This window comes from Dendropsophus ebraccatus, chromosome 3 (assembly GCF_027789765.1).
Source record: "Dendropsophus ebraccatus isolate aDenEbr1 chromosome 3, aDenEbr1.pat, whole genome shotgun sequence".
NCBI classification, from domain to species: Eukaryota; Metazoa; Chordata; class Amphibia; order Anura; family Hylidae; genus Dendropsophus; species Dendropsophus ebraccatus.
The window spans coordinates 87,862,105-87,882,983 of NC_091456.1; the positions used below are offsets into that span (position 1 = coordinate 87,862,105).

The 20,879-nt window shown below is 41.5% G+C and overlaps 1 protein-coding gene across 4 annotated transcripts in view; it reads right to left on the reverse strand.

Annotated features, from left to right (window-relative positions):
* PALM2AKAP2 (PALM2 and AKAP2 fusion) overlaps positions 1 to 19,572 on the reverse strand; it is a 249,477-nt gene extending 229,905 nt beyond the window's left edge. For 2 of the 4 annotated variants that reach the window (XM_069962178.1, XM_069962177.1), the window contains exon 1: positions 19,254 to 19,571. In XM_069962178.1, coding sequence (XP_069818279.1) covers positions 19,254 to 19,298 — 45 coding nt within the window. In that variant the 5' untranslated portion in view covers positions 19,299 to 19,571. Of the gene's footprint in view, positions 1 to 19,253 lie in introns of all 4 variants that reach the window. The other 2 variants (XM_069962180.1, XM_069962179.1) reach the window with 2 other exon arrangements.
* Between the last annotated feature and the right edge of the window lie 1,307 nt (positions 19,573 to 20,879).

Below are 20,879 nucleotides of genomic sequence, written 5' to 3' on the forward strand. Positions count from 1 at the left end.
GGGTTCTTTATTGGTGGGCCCCAAGGATCATTTCCTCTGGTGGGCCCTAGGTACCCCAGTCTGACACTGGACAGAAGCGGACCCCAAACTAAGACGTTCCCGGCCACCTTCCTTCCTCCATCACGTCTGTTTGATAAGAAGAGCAGACATCAAGCAGAGCGGCACTCCAGCACTACTGAGCGGAGCCTCGCTGTACTGACAGATGGGGGGTGACGCTCAGTAGTACTGGTTGCTGGGGTACCGGCCTGCCAGCTGTGCCAAGGTATGCACCATGCATGTAACCTGCCAGTGCCGAGGGGGGGGGCGCCTCAGCATGCAAAGTGCCTAGGGCAGCATGAACTCTAAATACAGGCCTGCTCCCGGCTGTACTTTAGTGTGTTTTATGACTTATTGGAGTGCGGGCACACCCGCATGTGCACACATTTCAATTAAGTTGAGGTGATGTTCACCTGGCTGATACTGCAGTATTAGCCGGGTTAAACATCTCAGACAACAGCCGTGTCAGAGAACGGCCGCTGTTTTGCCGTGTGTAAGCATGGCCTTAAAATGCATTGAATTAATTCTCAATGTACAATAGACATGTTTTGTACTTTTTTTTTTCACGTTTTGAGCATCAAAGAAAATGTCCTTCAAGTACAAATAAAAAAACACTGGTCAAATTCACAGACATTTGCTTATTTTTGACAACTTTCATTTGATGCCAACTTTAGGCCCTTGCATCTGCTCCATGGTCTGTACAACATCACACTGATGGTGATAATGAAATGAGTCTGCTGTAGCTGGATCCCTTAAAAATAAATGCACATAAGTATGAGACTCAGGAAGTAATACATCAATCTCTTGGACTTCTGTTTAATCTTTTCAGCTTAATTCTGTGCATTTATATATGTGAACTTTTAACCATAGGGCATGATAACATCACGTAGACTGCAAACCATTTTGAGCCTTCCGCCTTTCTTTATAATAAAAATGCTTAGAATGACTTTTTCTAAGATCAGACATTGTTCTAGTCTCGCAACAGCAAATACCGTATTTTCCGGCATATAAGACTACTGGGGGTATAAGACGGCCCACAACTTTTCCAGTTAAAATATAGCATTTGGAATATACTCGCCATATAAGACTATCCTCCAACGCACACCAAATAAAAATTAATTAAAAAAAATCAAACAGCAGCGAGATCTGAGAGGCAGAGAAGGAGGTACAGTGATACAGGTAGGATACATGGACGGGCAAAACAGGTAAAAGTAGTGTGTTTTTCTGGGCACAGCGCCACTGTATCTCTCTTTTCCATACCCCGGACGCCTGCAGTTTAGGGCCCTATTTCACCGGACAATTATCGTTCAGATTATCGTTAAATCATTCGAATCTAAACGATAATCGTTCGGTTGTAATGCAGTTAACGATTAACGACCGAACGAGAAATCGTTGATCGCTTCATAAGACCTGGACCTATTTTTATCGTTGCTCGTTCGCATTGAATAAGACATTCGGTTGTTTGCAGTAGATACGAACGCAATAGTGAAGAAAAAACTATCGCATATATGATCATAAGTAACGATTATCGTTCCATGGAAATGAGTGAACGTTTTCAGGTCTTTCGCAATAGCAGTCGTTTGAGATCGTTAATCGTTAACGTTTATGTGAACAATAATCGTCCGGTGGAATAGGGCCCTTACTCTGCCCTTCATAAGGTTGCTGCATGCAGTGGGGATACGTGCGTTTTTGAGCTCCCCCACCCAATTGCGGCGGCCGCAGATTGTCCGGTTCTGAAGTTTTCAGCACTTGCCCTATAAGACAACACCTGGTGTATAAGACGACCCCTGACTTTTGTGAAGATTTTCCTGGTTTAAAAAGTAGTCTTATAAGCAGGAATATACTACCCCATCTATCTATTAGATATGTAGCAAAAATGGATATGAAGCAAAGCCAGGAATGGACTATAAACAGAGAACAGGTCATAAAGGAAAGACTGCATTTTTTCTCTTTTCAAATCCATTCCTGGCTTTAGCTGTAAAAATCTGTCAGATTTGTCAGATCAGGGGGTCCCGATCGGTAAGTGACAGGGGACTCCCCCTGTCACTTACACTTAAACGCCACGGTCGCGCTGCGATCTCGGCGTTTAAGGAGTTAATGACACGCGGCAGCGCGATCCACTCACAGCCACAAATGATCAATAAGTTTGTGGTGTTTCTATGTGGCATAATTAATCGGGTCACACAAACAATCACTGTACCATTTGTGAAGCCATTTACTAAAGTGACACTGACAGAACAGGTATGCATACAGTGGGTACGAAAAGTATTCAAACCCATTTAAATTTTTCATTTTTTGTTTCATTGCAGCCATTTGGTGAGTTCAAAAAAGTTCATTTTTTTGCTCATTAATGTACACTCTGCACCCCACCTTGACAGAAAAAAACCTTAAATGCAGATATTTTAGCAAAGTTATTAAACAAGAAAAATTTTAATATCACATGATCATAAGTATTCAGATGCTATTGAGTAGAAGTTGGTTGGTTAAGTGCACTGTGGGATGAATATTTATTGGAAGGGACAGCGGGGGGTGGATAGGTGCGTTGTGTTTAGTCCCGTCCCCAGCGCACCAAACCTGATTATTAACATATCAATTAAACTTCAAATGTCACAAAAAAAGCACAGAGGATCGAGGTAGGAAACGTACCCTCATCTCTATAGTCATACAGCTGACACACTGCAGTAATTTTTGCTGGTTTGTTAATGCAGATGCACTGCTGTAAGGCACTTAAATGACTAGAACAGACAATGTAACAAAGCTAAACGCCAGGATGAAATTTAACCAAAAGAAACTAAACAAAAGGGTTAGAATCACGACTGGGTAGATAAATAAGGAGTACAGTAAATTATATATAATTGCATAGTGGAGAAGGCTGTAGTCAGTTGAAAAGTATGCAGTGCCATATGCTCAGTGCATATTTTAGAATATTTTCTGTAAAGTTTATATCCAAGAAGGAATTTGAGTAAGAGTGGTTTGCTTCCATTATCAACTATGTTGGTATTACAATATCCAGAGCTTTTCTCTTTGTAATTCAATGCCTGGACACTATCAACAAGTTATGCTGCTGTCGGTGACAGTGACATAGCAAATATTATATGTTGCTATGGAAATAAAGAAAAGGTATTTGCCAGACACAATGGAATAATGGAAACTGAAGACATTAAATAGTTTGTTAACCTGATATGTGATGTCCTAGCCAGCTCTTACAGTGAGATTTGCTGCAGCAGATTTAATCAATATAAATGAATAGCTGATATCCACAGCATCACATCCGCGGCATGAAATCCGCAGCAGAATAAGTAGGTGTGAACGTACCCTAAAAATAGATTTTTACCAAGGGGGTCAGGCAAAATGCATTTATACATATTGGCCCAGATTTATCAATCTGTCCGAGACAAGAATCAGACTCATTTGTAACTTGTATCATAAAGCTCAACACTACGGAGATAGTGGTCCAGAGTTATCAAGATGAGACATAAATTGTGTCTGACTTTGTCCCTGACAGATTGCAAAATGAGCTGTGACTGGTTGCAATCTGTCTGAGACAAAGTTTTACTGCTCATATATAATTTACCAGATATTAAATACATATCATTACTTATCTTGTACTCATCTGAATTATTACCAGATTAGATTCTAGTGCATTTACAATTCTACAATCCCTTCCCTGACAGATTGGCATAGATGCAGCACTAGTAACTTACATTTTATATTATGACTATATTCACATATATCAGGCAAGGAAATCATCTGTAAAATCTGGTAATTTCAGAAGGATCAAGCAGTTGAAATCCAACATGCCTGTTGCTTTTCTCCCCAAACATCATCTGCTGGGGGGAGGGCTAGGTAAAGGGGTTTCAACAATATTGGCAGGTTGATCTGATGATTCCCTAATATGTATGGGACATGTCAAAAGTTTTTTTTATCCGTCTGAGTGTTCAGACTCCAACTTATCAGTAGAATGAGTGGGAAAACACCATACTGCCACACACTACTCTCTGTTCCATGACTATAAAACCTGGACAACTCTACCTGGACTGAAAAACCTGCAAAACTTTCATCTCATTCTTGTCATTGGTGGATGTCTCAGCACCCAGACCAAAACTGATAAAACATGTGACTAAAAAAAACTTTTTTAGCAAACGTTTTTTGTAATGATAGGTACACTTTTAGAGGGTTAAGAGAACTCTTGCTAGAAACATGATAACACTTTTAGTGTTTCCCTTCTTATCTTAGGATAGATATAGGTTTATCCCAGGCAGGTTTACATTCTGTTATTGTAGATTTACCAACCACATCTGCTGGACGTTTGTTTCAAGTATCTACTACTCTTTCAGTGAAGTAATATTTTCTCACGTTGCTTCTGATCTTTCCCCCACTGTGTCCTCTTGTTCTTCAGTTCAGTTTTTTTTTAATAAAACACTTCCCTCCTGAACCTTATTTAGTCCTTTAACATATTTAAAGGTTTCAATCATGTCCTCCATTTCCCTTCTTTCCACCAGACTATACAGATTCAAATCCGTAAGTCTTTCCTGATATGGTTTGTGCCTCACACCCTCCACCATTTTTGTAGCCAGTCCTCGGACCTGTTCTATTTTATCAGTATCCTTTTTTAGATGAGGTCTCCAGAACTGGACACAGTATTCCAGATATGGTGTCACTTGAGCTCTATACAGCAGAATCACAATCTCTCTTTTCATACTGGTTATACCTCTAGCTATACGATTTGCTTTACCCCCACTGCCTGGTTGCACTGGTGACTCATTTTAAGGCTGTCAGAAATCACTACCCATAAATCCTTCTCTTCTGAAGTCTTTTACAACACAGAACTGCAGATATGATACTTGGATAGAGGATTCCTCCTCCCCAAGTGCAATATTTTACATTTGGAAACATTGAACTGCAATTTCTATCGCTTAGACCACATATCTAGCAAAGCTATATCATTTTCCATATTACTGATATCTCCGGGATTATCAACCCTATTGCACACAAACGTTACCTACCAAACCTTCTCCTATGTCACTTACAAACAAATGAAAAGAACAGAACCCAGATCAGACCCGTGTGGCACACCACTTGTAACCAGTCTCTGCTCGGAATATACACTATTAACAACAACCCTCTGATATTTATCCTTCAGCCAACAATAAATCCACTGACCTATCCAGGGATTGTTTGGTGTTACAGCAATAAAGCATTAAAGTGGTGATCACACTAAGCAGGACTGTGGCTGGGTAGATTTATGAAGGCGTTTTGTTAGACTAAGTATGGCTTTTGTGAAATTTGTGAAAAAATGCAGGTTTATCCATTAATTTTTATTAGACTGCAAGGCTCAAGTAAGCACAAGATCACTTCTCTATTTCATGATAAATAGGAAAATGTCCTTATTCTCCCTCTTTTACTATTAATATCATACTAGAGCTTTTTCAAAAGACACACAAGGACTACAGTTAAGAAAGCTACAGATCTCACAGGATATTCCTGGACACTGTAGGAATCAAGAATGACAAATATGAAAAAAAAGAATAGCAACTGCCATGAATGTAAGCTTAAAAAATAATAATACGTTTGGAGATTGGAAGCTCCATATACAGTATATTCCCTTAGAATGTAACACAGAGTGGAGGAAAGTAGAAGAAATAACATGATCATTATCACACTGAAGAGTACTGTCACTTCTTACCGTAGAGCAGCATGCATTGTTGTGCTGGAGAAGAGGCTTTAATTAGGGGAAAATTCTTCAGGGATTTGGGGGCGTACAATGCTATCCAAAACTGCCTTAAGCTAAAGCAAGTTTATTTACTATGGAGTGAAAGACTGCCAATGTGAATTGTTCCTTTGTGCTTGGAACATCACAGTTTTTCTCTGCTTACAGACTCATGTTCATTACAGAATCATATAGACTACACTGGAAGTGCACTTATACAATAGTTGTCAAATCTTCTGCTCCAGCAGAACTGTTGACCCTGTAGCACAGCACTAGATAGAGTAAAGCTAGGTGAATGCTACTTGCATGACAGAGGAAAATAAGATTTAATTCCCATTGTGCTGTAATTTCAAGTTTCCCCTAGGTGTGAGATGGGAAACCTTTGGCAGTTGCAAAACTATAATTCCCACCATGCCTGGACAACCAAAGCAGTTTTGCAACAGCTAGAGGGCCAAAAGTTCCCCATCCTTGCTCAAGGCAGTTCCTTCCTGTGTTCTGTGTCCAACCCCTGTGACCCCCACCAACTAGGAATGAAGTTTACATTCGACCTCCACAGCGGTGCTGCAAGCACCAATTAAATGAGGATGTACTGCAGATCCCTGCTCAGCCAGGTAGTCAAGGACCGCTGTGTCCTCCAAAAATACAGTGAAAAGGATGCAGTGCTACATCCCCTTCATCCTCACAATTAGTACTAATTGGTTCTACTCTCAAATATGCAAAAGAATACTCCAGAGACACCGTCACAGGTCTCAACCTAGTGAGCTAGCCAGACCTTTCCTCCGGGAAAGAACAACCAAGCCAAGGAATGTCTCCAATCAAGGAAACCACTCAAGCAAGGTATCCATCCACAGACAGCTGTTTTGGGGTATTTGCCCCTCATCAGTGGGGAGTAGGTTTCTGGCTAGTGGGAGTCTCTGCAGTGTTCTTTTGCATATTTGATTTCCCAGGGGGCAATGTCCTAGAATACACTCAAATCGAGACCTGTGATGGTGTCTCTGCAGTGTTCTTTTGCATATTTTATTTCCCAGGGGGCAATTTCCTAGAATACACTCACATTGAGACCTATGATGGTGTCTCTGTGGTGTTTTTGGTTGATATCCCTGAGGTCAACCGTCATCTCTTTGGTTCTACTCTCATAATGTACTCATAATGTAATAGCACATTCTAATGATATGGCATTATTATATGAGGTAGAAGTGCCTATTTAATTTGCTTCCTTTGAAACTAGTTTTGGCGTGTTTTCTAAAAGGAATTTAGATTTTAAGTCCCATTGGGCAAAGCAACATATAAGTGGTGGTATTCCCTGTATAGCGCTATTGGATATGTAAGTCCTACACAGTCAACAGGAAATTGCGATAGTATATTCTAATAAAAATATATAGTGCACAGAGAAGGAGCACTTCATCAGAGCAAGGGAGCAGGAAGTGCACAGCTCAGACAGCCCTGCAGTTCCCAACATGAACATTGTTGACAGTACAGGGGCCCATGTCACCCCTTACTGCTGCCACTCAACAGAAGTGGATATATAACGTAAAAAGTACAAGGTAATATAACTTTATTAACACAATGTAATAAAAAAAAAACTTTAGACTCCGGAGTACCATTTATAGAAAACATGAATGCTACACAGGGGGATGTCTTAGTATCATGCCAGTTATTATGTCTGTGATTATTCTATATATTCATTCCTACTTTATGCGGTTCTTTTGTTAAAACCTACAGGCATAAAATGATACATATTTACCATTTCAATGTGAAACATGCAATAATAACAAGTATATATATAAATACAATAAACCAGCTGCAACTGCTCACATGTAACTTGAGTAATATCCCCAGCCAGGCTCCTTCCAGCTCCTCCCTGTTCACTCCCTGGCATTGTCTGGGTGGTGGCAGCTACATCTATATTTAGACTCCTTACTGGGACCAGATTGTTACTCCACCCATCTAAGTGTTCTGTCCAAGAGATGATAAATAAAGCTGGTACACAGAAGAGGGTCCCAAATGAAAGGCATCTGTGTAAACACGTCTCATAGCTGGCTGTGCATTGTATCAGCCCTCACATACCCTGGCTATTGATCAGGAGGTTTCCATTTGGTAGAAAAGCTCTGGTCATCACAATAAGCTACTTGAAAACAAACCAAGCATCAGTCAGACTACCACTGACAATAATCTAAATATTACCATATCATTCAATGAGATGATTTTACTAATGTAATAAAATGCCATTGTATCTCCAGCCTCTGTTGAATTGTAATTTGCTGTGTAAAAGTGTTGGACGTACACTGGTCTTGTTGGTAACTTTGTGTTGGAATGGACAATATCACAGCAAAGAAAACACTATTAGAGGTGCCTGGTCATAGCTTGTCTCTGCCCTATTATGTGTGCTATCTGTGCATTCCCTGCCACTGTGTCTGTGCAATTAGGTTATGTTCACACACTGTCAAAATGACTCATTTAGAACAACAGCCATTAATATACATATAACTGCCGCTGTTTTGAAGTAGCCGTTATTTGCCACTACGCGAAGGCTGTACAAAAAAATACAGCCGTAATTTTGATAATGTGTGGGCATAGCCTAAAAGTTACCTTTATTATGCTGAGGCACTGTGAATTTTTGTCTCTAAATGGGACATTCTCATCTTCAACATTTATGGCACATCCACAGGACCTGTAGCCAACCCCCAAACAATGAGCATCCTGATTAAACACCTTTTTACAGTTTCTTGATAAGCCCTTCCTCTCCTGAGATATGTATGCATATAATGTGTCTGACTATTTAATTAATAGTCAGATGGTCGTGAATGTTTTACACTGAGGAACATGTATACTTAATACATACCCCTTGACTGTAGAATCACTCCCACCACCTGATATTCACCCCTATCATACCTATCTGACTCTTAACTGAACTATAAACCCACATATCTCAGGAACAGAAGGATGTTTCAAGAAACCGATTTTTATCTTTAAATAATCCTATTCTCATACCGCAGACAAAGAGAACACATGCCGCAAATTTTCTAATCATGCTATGAATTCCCTTGCAATTTTTAATACAGATTTCTTAAAACTGATTTATTGCAGACTAATTCACACCACAAGTGAAACATGCCCAAAGGAGACTATAGTCTCGGGTACAGAACCACACTTCTTACAGAATTAACGCCATCGAGATCTGTCTAGTATTTGCTACTGTATTATAATATATACTTTATTTATATATAACTTGAAATAGAAACTAATGATAACGGGCAACAATCAAGGTAGTGTAATAGATAAATATCCACACAAATAATGTACAGCAGTATTGGAGTTAGATATCAGTGTATAAACCACAGATGACCCTTGGAGTGGTAAAATGTTTGGCAGTTAGTCCTGCTAATCTGTCTGCAATACTCTGGCTCCAGCACTGTGGCTAACACTATGTGGCTTGTCTGTCTTAAGAAAATAACATAACATGAGTTCATCGCAATAAATCGACTGAGTACTAGGGATTCATGTAAATATAATAAAATTCAGAAGCCATCTCAGCACAGTACCTCCCAGCCAACGGCTGATTAACGCTAGGGCGCTCAAATAAGCTAGCGATTGTTAGTGCAGCCCTGGACCCACGATTCTCGAGCCATGTAATGGGCTCTGTAAACAAACACCTAGGAGATTGACGCTCGTTTACAGTGCGGCTCAGGCCATCTAATGACATCTTAAAACCACATCCAGAATGCAAGCAGAGGAGGAAGGGTACATTAAAATTTCAGCATATTAAAGCTATTCTTCTGAATGAAAACAGCAAATATGTATCTAATTGTTGATAAGTTCAGGTATAAAAACCTGACACATGTATACTTGGGTGCTCCAAATTAAAGGGGTTGTCCAGCGAAAATCTTTTTCTTTCAAATCAACTGATGTCAGAAAGTTATATAGATTTATAATTTACTTCTATTTAAAAATCTCAAGTCTTCCCATACTTATTAGCTCCTGTATGTCCAGCAGGAAATGTTGTTTATTTTAAGTCTGACTCAGTGCTCTCTGCTGACATCTCTGGTTGAGACAGGAACTGTCCAAAGCAGGAGAGGTTTTCTATAGGGATTCAGCAGAGAGCACTGTGTCAGATTGAAAATAAAACAGCATTTTCTGCATGACATACAGCAGCTAATAAGTATGGGAATACTTGAGATTTTTAAATTGACGTAAATTACAAATTTATATAACTTTCTGATACCAGTTGGTTTAAAAGGAAAAGATTTTCGCTGGATAACCCCTTTAATAAGTTCTGCCGAAGATCAGAAAGGACACATGAGACAACTCTGTGTTCAACTCTGTGCTTATTTTTTTGAGAACTGAGCAAGTGTTTGAGTTCTGAGGCAAACTTTACTTGAAAATATTGTTTAAGAACCAAATTGTTTAGGTTCAGAGGCACCACTGTACTGAGGAAAAAATACTGACTATGTATAGGAGGCATGGGGGGGGGGGGGTAATTTACATATAATGAAATCTCTCTAGTAATAGCACGCCTAAACCAGATTTCCAGTGAATGACATTTTTGCTGGTTGTCTCAAAGATGTTTCCTTTTAGAACTGAAAACACATTGACATAAATATGTTACATTTGCCTGATAATAACTACTAATCTAAAGTTTTATTTCTTTGCCTCCCTCTTCTCTGAATTAAAAGAAGCAGACCCACATCCTTTACTAGACTCAGGCATGAAATACTTGTTTCTACTGTGGGTGAAATATACACCAGCAACCATTGGATTTTCTTCTAGTGTTCACAGTCCTCACATTCCTCTGTATAACTATGATTATTATTGCACGTTTACCCTCCTGCAACTGTCTCCTATAAAACAGCATTTTGCTTGGTTCTCTTTTACTTACTAAAAGTTTCTGTGTAGCTGTATCACACCCTGTGTTCTATCTGAATTATGGATGGTCATAGATACTGTATGTTGGGTTACATGACAATATTGACATCCAGTCAAGATAAAAAGCTTGAAAGTAAATTAACTATTTATCTTGTCAGTACAGATCTCTTTTAATAATGTGGCATAAAAAGCCATGAGTATAAACCTTGATCATGAAGCCTATCAGGATCCTCAATAGATGAAGCTCCAGGATTATCATCTCATACTGTATAGGAGGGCTGCCACACACACCGGATCTGCATTGGATTTTACGATGGGAATTTGCAGCAAAATCCGCTGCAGATCCATTGGCAGTTCTTTCCTATGAGAATACATACTGGCAGTGGGATTGACATATGAGTATGTAAGTTAACCCCCGGTCGGCCGGAGCATACATTACTTGCTCCACGCTCCGGCTTGCTTTGGGGTTCCCGCCGTCTTAACGTCCCACTCAGCCAATCAGTGCGCTGCCCCGCCGCAGCCACTGATTGGCTGAGCGGGATGTCCAGCCTGGAACTCTGAAGCAAACCGCAGCAGGGAGGAGGTGATCTATGCTCTGGCCAACTTACATACTTGCAGCGGGATGTCAATCCCGCTGTGATTATGTATTCTCATGAGAAAGAACTGCCAATGGATCCGCAGTGGATTTCGCTGCAGATCCGGTATGTGTGAAGGCACCCTAAGAGAGAAACGTGCCAAGTCCACAGTAAAACCTTGTTTGCTTAAGCATAGATTCAGATTGGAAGTGGCAATATTCTACCTTGCAGCATTATGTCTAACCTGCTGATAGTTCCCCTTCTAATTATTACTGTTCTTAGAAATAGAGACTTAGGGCCCTATTATACCAACAGATTATCTGACAGATAATGGACCATTAACAGAAAACAGGTCATATAGGAAAGACTGAGATTCCTCCTCTTTTCAAATCCATTACTGGCTTTGGCTTAAAAAAAAATCTTTCAGATAATCTCTTGGTGTAATAGGGCCCTTAAACTGTCTTCACCTATATAGCACCTTAACTTTTCAATACAGAACAAATAAAGATCTAAAATTGCTGCCCATAGCCATATCATAACCCTTCAGTTCTTGATGTTGATTTGTTGAAGCAGGAGAAGTTGGGTCCCTTTGACTAGGTACACATTGTGATGGCTAGATGACAGGTCTTGGGAGTGTTGCTTGTATACAGTGGTTGAAACTACAAAAAGGGGTCCAAGGGGGAAAAAATGGCGAACCTGTGACAGGGTCATATGCATCCAAAACTCATTGATACAGGAGTGGACTGAAGACTGGTCCTACAGATGAACTACTATATGGATGGGACCATCTTTTTTTGGCCTCTTGACATTTGGAGCCCAAATAATGTCCAAAATCTGTTACCTTGCAATAACATCCTTATAACGTCTTATTTGGGCACTAAATAACGGATGGCCCAAAAAAAGTTTTGTGGTCATGGTCTATCACAAACCACTTCAAATGTGAATGAAAGCTCTGATAGACAGGTGTGAGAACACACAGTGCATTGCAGCTTTACTGGGGACAAAATGGCACCAGAATGCACTAAGAAAGTGGAAACCTTAAGTCCTGGCATTCATGTCAGGCTCCCGTAAAAGTCCTTTTAAATAGGATGACATAGAGATGCACCATTTGCATGTTGAGAGTGCTTACTGAGGCAATCTCAAGGCAGGCTCCTTCCAGTGCCCATTTATTACACTACATCTGCAAAAGCTGATGCATCACGGATGTCATGTGGATGGTTTCTCCAGGACACAACTGATCCTGATTTCTGGGCTCTGAAAAGAAATAATAATGTGTGGGCAAGGCCTTTCTTTCACACATTCTACTTATTTAAACTTTATTGGAGACCCAGCACACTATATTGTAGTAACAGTATTTCTCTTCCAGCAGCTTGAGTTTCTCTACCACACTACAAAAATTGTTTAGGAAAGATATGAGAAAAATGACAAAGAATTCAACGTGTTGGCCTGACCACCAAATTCTTCAGATCTAAATACAATCGAGAACCGGTAGAACGTGATGGAAAAGCCAGTCTGATCTATAAAAGACTCAACTTACAAGATTTAAAGTACTGCTGTTAATGGTGCAAGATACCGTCAGAGGTCCTGTGAAGTCAATGGCAGATCAGGGCTGTTTTGGGGGATGCAAGGGGGCCGACAAATAATTAGGAGAGAGGTTTAAATGTTATGGCCTATCAGTGTTTGCCAAGCCTACCACTTTCTCCGCAGCAGTTCACCCTCCCTTACGGTTTTACAGTTTTGGCTTTCTACCATACTTGTGCTAATGGAATATTTGAAGAAAAACAGGATACTGTACCAAGAAGTCTGCAGGATATATACTTAAAGGTCTTACTTAGATATTTTCCAAAATAGTGAAGAATTACAGAAACCTTTCTGACTTCAAAAACTCATGCATTATTTGTATCACATAACCAGATATTCTTTTATAGCTTAATCTTTCAAAATAAACTAGTTTCTAAAATAAACTATGATTTTCTAGCAAGTTATTTTTTACTTACTTATTTACTACTTTTATTACTGCCTATGGGAGCTACCCTGCTTTCTCTGACTCCTAAGATGCAAATCTGCTCAGTTTTGCTTTGTTTAACCCCTGCTGCAAATTGACATCCCAGAATATCATTAAAAGCAGTTAGTTCTTGCATAATGGCGTCCTGGCACATCATAATTTGCCTCAGGAGCTTGCTTCATAGAGAGTGTGGATGGGTCCTCACCGTTAATGACGGGCCGCAGCGATTGCACTGCCGCTTGCCATTAACCCCTTAAACAATGCAATTGCAGCGTTTAAAGCGAATGTACCAGCAGGTACATTGCTTTAAGATTTTAACATCAATAGACCTGGTCACCAGCCCGAGCTGAAGCATTGGTGGCCAGCCGGCCCACAGTGTGACAAAACCTCTCCCCTCTGTGACGCAGCTCCTTTGATTCTAATGGAGCCGCGCCACAGAGGGGAGGGCAGAACTTCAGAATTTGAAAGATCAAAATGAACGATTTCTCGGTCGTCACTTGATCATTTGCTGCGTTTACACGGAACGATTATCGCTCAAATGCGATCATTATTGCGAAAATTCGAACGATAATCGTTCCATGGAAATGCAGCATAATGTGTTAATTAAGCAGAAAAACACCGCACTACCCCTTTAAGCTCCTGTACCCCCTGTCTACCATGCTTTTTATTTCCATGTGAAGGCATAAGGCTGTATGGTCTGCTTGGAAAGCTGGGTGACAATCTCATGCCTTGTGTAACTGTAGTAACTATATTGGTAGCCATTTGCTTTTCCCAGAAACGGTTGTAATAGAAACAGCTGAATAGAATTTTCATCAACTTAAAGAGAACCAATCACCAAAAAATCACTGTCCCTATTATCAAAGGTAACCTCTCCCTATGTCTATCTATGAAGATACAGACTGCCTTTGCAGTCTGTATCTTATCCCTTTACCCAATTCTCTTGTTTGATGAACGAAGGCCGGGCGCCGCCATCTTGATTACGTCACTTTGCGTTTCACCGCTGGAACGCAAGTGACGTATTAAAGATGGCGGCGCCCGGCCTTCCAGCACTGAACAAGAGGATCAGGTAAAGTATAAGATACAGACTGCAAAGGCAGTCTGTATCTTCATAAATAGAGTGCTTTTGCAGTATGTTTCTTATACTTTACCTAATCCTCTTGTTTGGTGCAGCAAGTCCGGCGCCGCCATCTTGATTACAGTACTTGCGTTCCAGCGGTGGAACGCAAGTGACGTAATCAAGATGGCGGCGCCCAGCCCTGCTGCCTCTATGCATGACGGGAGCTTCCTGTCTCGAGCCGGCTCTTTTGAAAAGAGCCGGCGCGAGGCAGGAAAGTAAAACGTCTGTAATTAGAAAACGCGGCAATAAAAATGATTGATTATATTTACAAATATTCTTAAAGTTACAATATACATCCAATAAGGAAAAAAAATTTTTTTGATTTTCGGCCGTGATTGGTTCTCTTTAAATGGTGAAAATTAAAATGGTTGTCCTAAGGGTTGTCCTAAAATAAAGGTTATTCCCTATGCAAAGATTAGCATAACTAGCTGATCATGGGGGTTTGAATGCTGGGACCCAAACTGATTATAAGAACAAAAACCTGTTGTCCCCAGACTGCATAGAGCAGCAGCATACACGTTTATTTTTTTAAACTGCCCCTTCTTCTTGTAGTAAGAAGTAGGGGACAAATGTAGGAGCATATGACTGTGGACTGGACTACACAGTTGGTTGTCTGTTACCATTGACTACACAACTGAACTCCGCACATAACTATGGCCGGCAACAACATAGAGAGCACTAAGCCTGCTGACGAGTTAGAGGGGCCGCAGAGGTCGGTGATATAACACCAGTATAAACTGAGCATTTATGCACATCTAACATGTGGCCTCATTTTACTAAAGAAAGAATAGATCAGACTTTCCATTTAAACTGAATCAGCCCAAAATTGTATTCATTGCTGTGACTAACGTTTACCAGGTAAAATAATGCAGCATCTAGTCGGGGGTTCTTTGAGTTTGTCACAAACATTTACCCTGTAAACTGTACTGTATTTCTGTCATCATTGGACATATTGGGGGGGGGGATCAATGGCAAATGACAACAGAAGTGTTGCCAATGGCAACCAGCAACAGTCCAACTGTCTTAGTAAGGGTTAGAGAAAGGTACACCGACATCTGATTTGTTACTATAGCAACGCCACTGCTTTCTCCTCTGCATTGTCCCCCACTGTGTCATTGGAGCTCTATAGAAGTTATAAGGCGTGGGTGAAACAAAATCTGCATGTACACTAAATATGCTGCAGGGGTGGAACCCAACAAGTACTGGATTAATAAACCGTAAGTCATACATCAAAACGGGGAAAAGAAAATTGCTGCTTTTTTTCTTCAGTTTACCCCCCGCGTCCCCATGTCGGAGGCTGATCTGCTTGTACGCCTACAGAAAGAAATACCGTAATCTACAGTTATTACATGATCAAAATAACATGGCTACAGATAGATAATCTGGACACCTAACTATTCAAGGCAGAAGTAACATATCATCAACTACAATGTGACAAGACTTCTAACCATAGAGGGGCAGAAAATCTTACAGAAAGCCCAATATATCAACACTCCACAAGCTATCCCCTGCCTTTGTAGGCTATGGGGAGATAACTCAACGACTGCTTATTAGATACAGTGGCACTGTCATTATACAGATGGTCTTTCTATGGATTTAACGTCTGAATCTATACAACATACCAGCGGCACTCACCCTGTAGAAAATTAAAGGGATAGTCCGGCACTTTAAAACATTTTAAAACATTTAAGCATAATAAACATCTTATTCTTACATCACCATGCTCCCCTAGCGTCCTCCTGTGGTGTCTCTGGCTCCCCTACTGACTGCTGCCACCACCACCACCACTTCCTGGACAAACTCATCTCCCGTCTCAGTCAGTGATTGGCTGTGCAGGCTGTCATTTCAAGATGGGTTAGTCTCGGAAGTAGTACCTGGAGACACTGCATGAGGACACTGGGGGAGCATGGTGAGGTAATAATAAGCTGCTTCTTTTAAACAGTTTATTATTAATTAATAAGCTGTTTATATAAGGGCAGCATTATATTAAAAGTTTTAAAGTGCCAGAGTACCACATTGCTCTTCCATCGCAGGTAAAGCAGGACGGGGGAAGTGCCATCTTTCCCTCAGCCATAATAAAAATCTACAATCTGCAAAATTAGCAATATTGACCTGTGGTGCAGATTTTAAATCCATAGCATGTCAACTGTTGTGTCAGGTCCGCTGTAGGTTACATGCCAATTTTCCCCATTGACTTTATTAGGGATGTCAAAATCTGCAGGTCAACTGGTGTTGATTTTGCTGCATATTTATGCACTTGTGAATTAAAACTTGTAAATTTGAAACAAAAAAATAGGTAAAGATTAGAGATGAGCGAACCGGGTTCGGGTTCGAGTCCGAGTCCATGCGAACCCGAACGTTCGGTATTTGATTAGCTGGGGCTGCTGAACTTGGATAAAGCTCTAAGGTTGTCTGGAAAACATGGATACAGCCGATGACTATATCCATGTTTTCCACATAGCCTTAGAGCTTTATCCAGCTTCAGCAGCCACCGCTAATCAAATGCCGAAAGTTTGGGTTCGGATGGACTCGAGCATGCTCCAGGTTCGCTCATCTCTAGTAAAGATATATTGCTCATATAAAATAAAATATGAGCTGTGAGTCATTGCTATAGGGGAAAAAGCAAAATCTTACTATAAGCCAGCTTGATAAATTCCCCCTTTCCTAACTTTTAGCACTGAACCTACAGGAGCAGGTACTCATTTATCCTTGGGCAGGCTGCCCCTGTACAGTAGTAAATCAATGCAGTGATCACTATACCGCATTTACTACTATAGGCATAGCCGCCCCTGCTCTTTGACACATAATCCACACCAAAATCCACTTATTTGTATGGATTTGTACTGCCAATTTCCAGTGGACAATCCACAGCATTTCTACTACTTGTGGCAACAGGAAAATGGTATATTCATTTGCCAGTGTAATGCATCCATTATAATGGAATCTAGCAAATTTCTGCAGTTTTGTGGTACTAATATACTGCAAAGTATTTTTGCCTTAAAAAACATTGGGGAGACAATGGATCTTTGAAGTCAGTATGATACATTAGGCTATGGCTCAATTCACACTACCACTGTGGTTTTCATCATAAATGGTCCCCAGGACACAGTTCCATTGCACAATGCACACAGACAGCAACTGAGTTGTACTAGAGTCTGTCAGGCTGACCCGCAGTGAATGTTGTTTGGATAGGTAGTATAGCCTTGCATGCTGGGCTGTCAAATATGAAGGAACTTTTGACAGAGACTCCTTATGGAGCATTCGCCCAATGTGTAAGCACAGCTTTAGTTCTCAATCACAAACTCATCCATCCTTTCTGTTGTGGCTCCATTGATCACAGAAGCTATGGCAGTAGTGTTCATGGACTCTAAATCAGTTGCAAAAAAAACAACTGCACACAAGTGGTGCTGGTAAAAGTATCCAAGATCTGAGGACTTCTCCCTGAATAGCTCTCCTGAACTGCCCCCACCCCTTCTACCGCCATGCCCAGATCTCATCTTATCAAAGAGGGCACACATGGCAGAACAGAACAATTATTCCTAATAATAGAGTCCCTTATGACTTCTAGTATTTTCCTCCCAGTAAACGCACCATCACTTTGTAAAAAATGTATTGGCAAAATATTCTACACATTTACTTAGAAAACAGTAGTTGAGACAGCAGAGAAGTTTCTTTGGGTGGCGATGGCTGGGGTCTGAGCACGTCTCTGACCATTGTCATGGCACAGCTCTGACAGAAACAACAATGCCCCATTCTGTCAGCATTTTCTGACGTATCACATTTCTACAAGACGGGAATTGTGTGGCTTTTTGTTTGCACTTTTTTGTCCTGCATTATTGATGATTTTACTTGATTTCAAGACACTGAGTAAAGCGATATGCAGAAAACCTCCTAATCTGCTCAGGGACATATGTAAACCTATGAAAGGCATGTACATTGTAGAGGAATGTGTGAAAGCACACTGACCACCATAACTGTGATGTCAACCCTATAATCACCACAAGGGCAGCACATGGTATGCAGGTACCTTATCTACATACCCTATAATGTTGTGTCGTCTATTTATCAGAGGGGGCCACAAATACAGGTCACCCCCCATGTATTCTGCACATGGCAAACTGATTTCTATAGGCTGCTGCAGCTATATCAGCAAATGGTACCAAACCAACAAAGAGGTTGTGCTAATACCACAACCAGTCCATTGGCTCCCGACGCCAACCGGGTACTGTACTTGTACTGCCAATACTGCTATTTCTAACATGTTTTACACTTTTGCTATGATTTTTGCTACATCATTCAGACTGTAACATATATATATATATATATATATATATATATATATATATATATATATATATAGTGGCATACAGAGAACATTCGAATATATCCCAATACTTGGGCTAGAGGCCGCACACCACAACAATGCCAGCCACAGATGGAGTCAATATAAACCTGCTAGGCAATCCCCTCAAATTAGGACAACCACAATGTGGATTAATCAATGTCCCTTCACAGGGCAGACAGAAGGGTAGGGGCACAAATCCTGCCATGTTAGATGCCCCCTGCACCCTCTTAGCCATCTAGAAGTGAAAGAGGAGTGAGGACACAGCCTAAGCCTTCTTCTTGGCATCAGTCATGGCACACAGACACAACACATGTGCCCCCTGGGTGTGACATGCATATACCTCATATACAGAGAGATTTTTGCCTCCAAAAACTAAACTTGGAAGTACAATTTAATCTCAATTAGGAAGCCTCAAGATGTTCTGCAGCAGCTGTAACCTCTTAGCTGTTCTGCTCAGTCCTGGAGGCACAATGCTGTACACCCTAGCAGCAGCAGTTCTAGTGCAGGTAGCAGGAGGAGAAGCCCGGCGGGCACGGTGCTGCCCCCATCCAGCAGCCGGTACTATGGAGGAATGCCCCTGCCACCCTGCAGCACTGACTTACCGCTATGGCTTGCAGGCGCTCTCTCTGCAGCTCTGCCTCCGCCATCCTCAGGTGCCAGGAGACGCTTCAGTGGTGAGGAGCCGCCTGTGTGTGAACAGCGAGTCTATCCCTGGTCGGTGGTGGTGGCGGTGGTGTGCCTCACAGTGACTGGAGCGGAGCCTGGCTGCCTCCCATCCCTCTGCTGCTGTCACACAAGCCAGGCATATGTTCCTGGGAGCTCGGAGCACTCACTGCACCACTACGACGTCTATGCTCCTCCTCTGTGGTGTCAAGTAACCATAGGACCCTGGCATCAGCAGCAGCAGCAGCAGCTCCTCACTCATACAGATGGTTCAGTATGGGGAAGGCTGCAAGATCCAGTGACTAAGCACAAGGGCAGCTTCATTGTTACTAGAACAGAAGCTCTATAAGGGATAGAAGCCTCAGCTCACACTAATGGTACTCTTATTATGACTCCCGAAGGGAAATAGCAATGGAAGCTGCTGGGATTCCCCACTGTGAGGGAAATCATGCCACATAAGTTAATCATCTCCACCCTGTCACTTTCCAGCTGCTGCAAAAACTACAACTCCAAGCATGATGAAAGTTGTCTAAATTAATAAACCAATAGGTAATCCTGTTGATGCCATGTATGGCCCCGTTAACACTACGGAATTGGCGCTGAGATTCTGTGAGGAACCCCCCCCCACACACACACACGGACTTGGCACCATTCCTGCCTTTAATGTGTTTGAATGGGAGGGCTTGCATGTCTTCACTCTCCGCGCCTCTCCATTTAAAGAATTGACATGTCAATTCTTTGAGCGGAGAGGCGCAGAGAGCAGAGGCACGTAAGTCCTCCTGTTCAAAGAGATTAAAGGCAGGGTTCGGTGCCGAGTCCGTGTGTTGGGTTTCCGCACGGAATCTCAGCACCAATTCCATAATGTGAACCGGGCCATACATGGCATCAACAGGATCACAGTTCAGACAAGAAATCAGGGAGTCATCAGCTCAAGTATGTAAGTTATTTTACTTAAAACAGCACTCTCATTTGTACATATATGTACAGTATGTGGCAAACCTCTGATTTTCCCACAATCCCTCTTGCTTGCAAGCAAAGTGAAGACCAACTGCCTGTACTTCCTGGAGATTGCAGTTCAACCGAGCATGCCATATGTCTTAGACAGTACAGCTTCAGAAATGCTTGTACATTTAGAATAGGTTTTATTTAATATAATGCATCAATTTAGAGTTTTCTTACACTAGAAAAAAATCAGTGTAGGCAGAGGGAAACATAATTTTAAAAAGTATACCCATCTCTGTATACCCAGCCTCCTTTGAGTCTCCCCCTGCAACGCCACGCAGCAGCAGCTTTTCATGATCGGCGGCTGCTCCCCCACCTCCAATGCCTGCCAGGTCAGTGACACCGGTGCCCATGGAGCCTGGAGTGGCTGGTTCCCAGCCTGTTCATAACTTCTCCGCCCCTCCCCCCTGCAACTAACTACTCCTGTAGTGAGCATGGAAGGTTCTGGCATTCAGACAGTACTTTTTAACAGTATTGTAACCCCTTCCTTTGTTCTCCATCTCTTGTGGTGCCAGTATTACCTGAAGGCTTTCCCTGATACCCCCTCCCCAGGAGCCACAGCC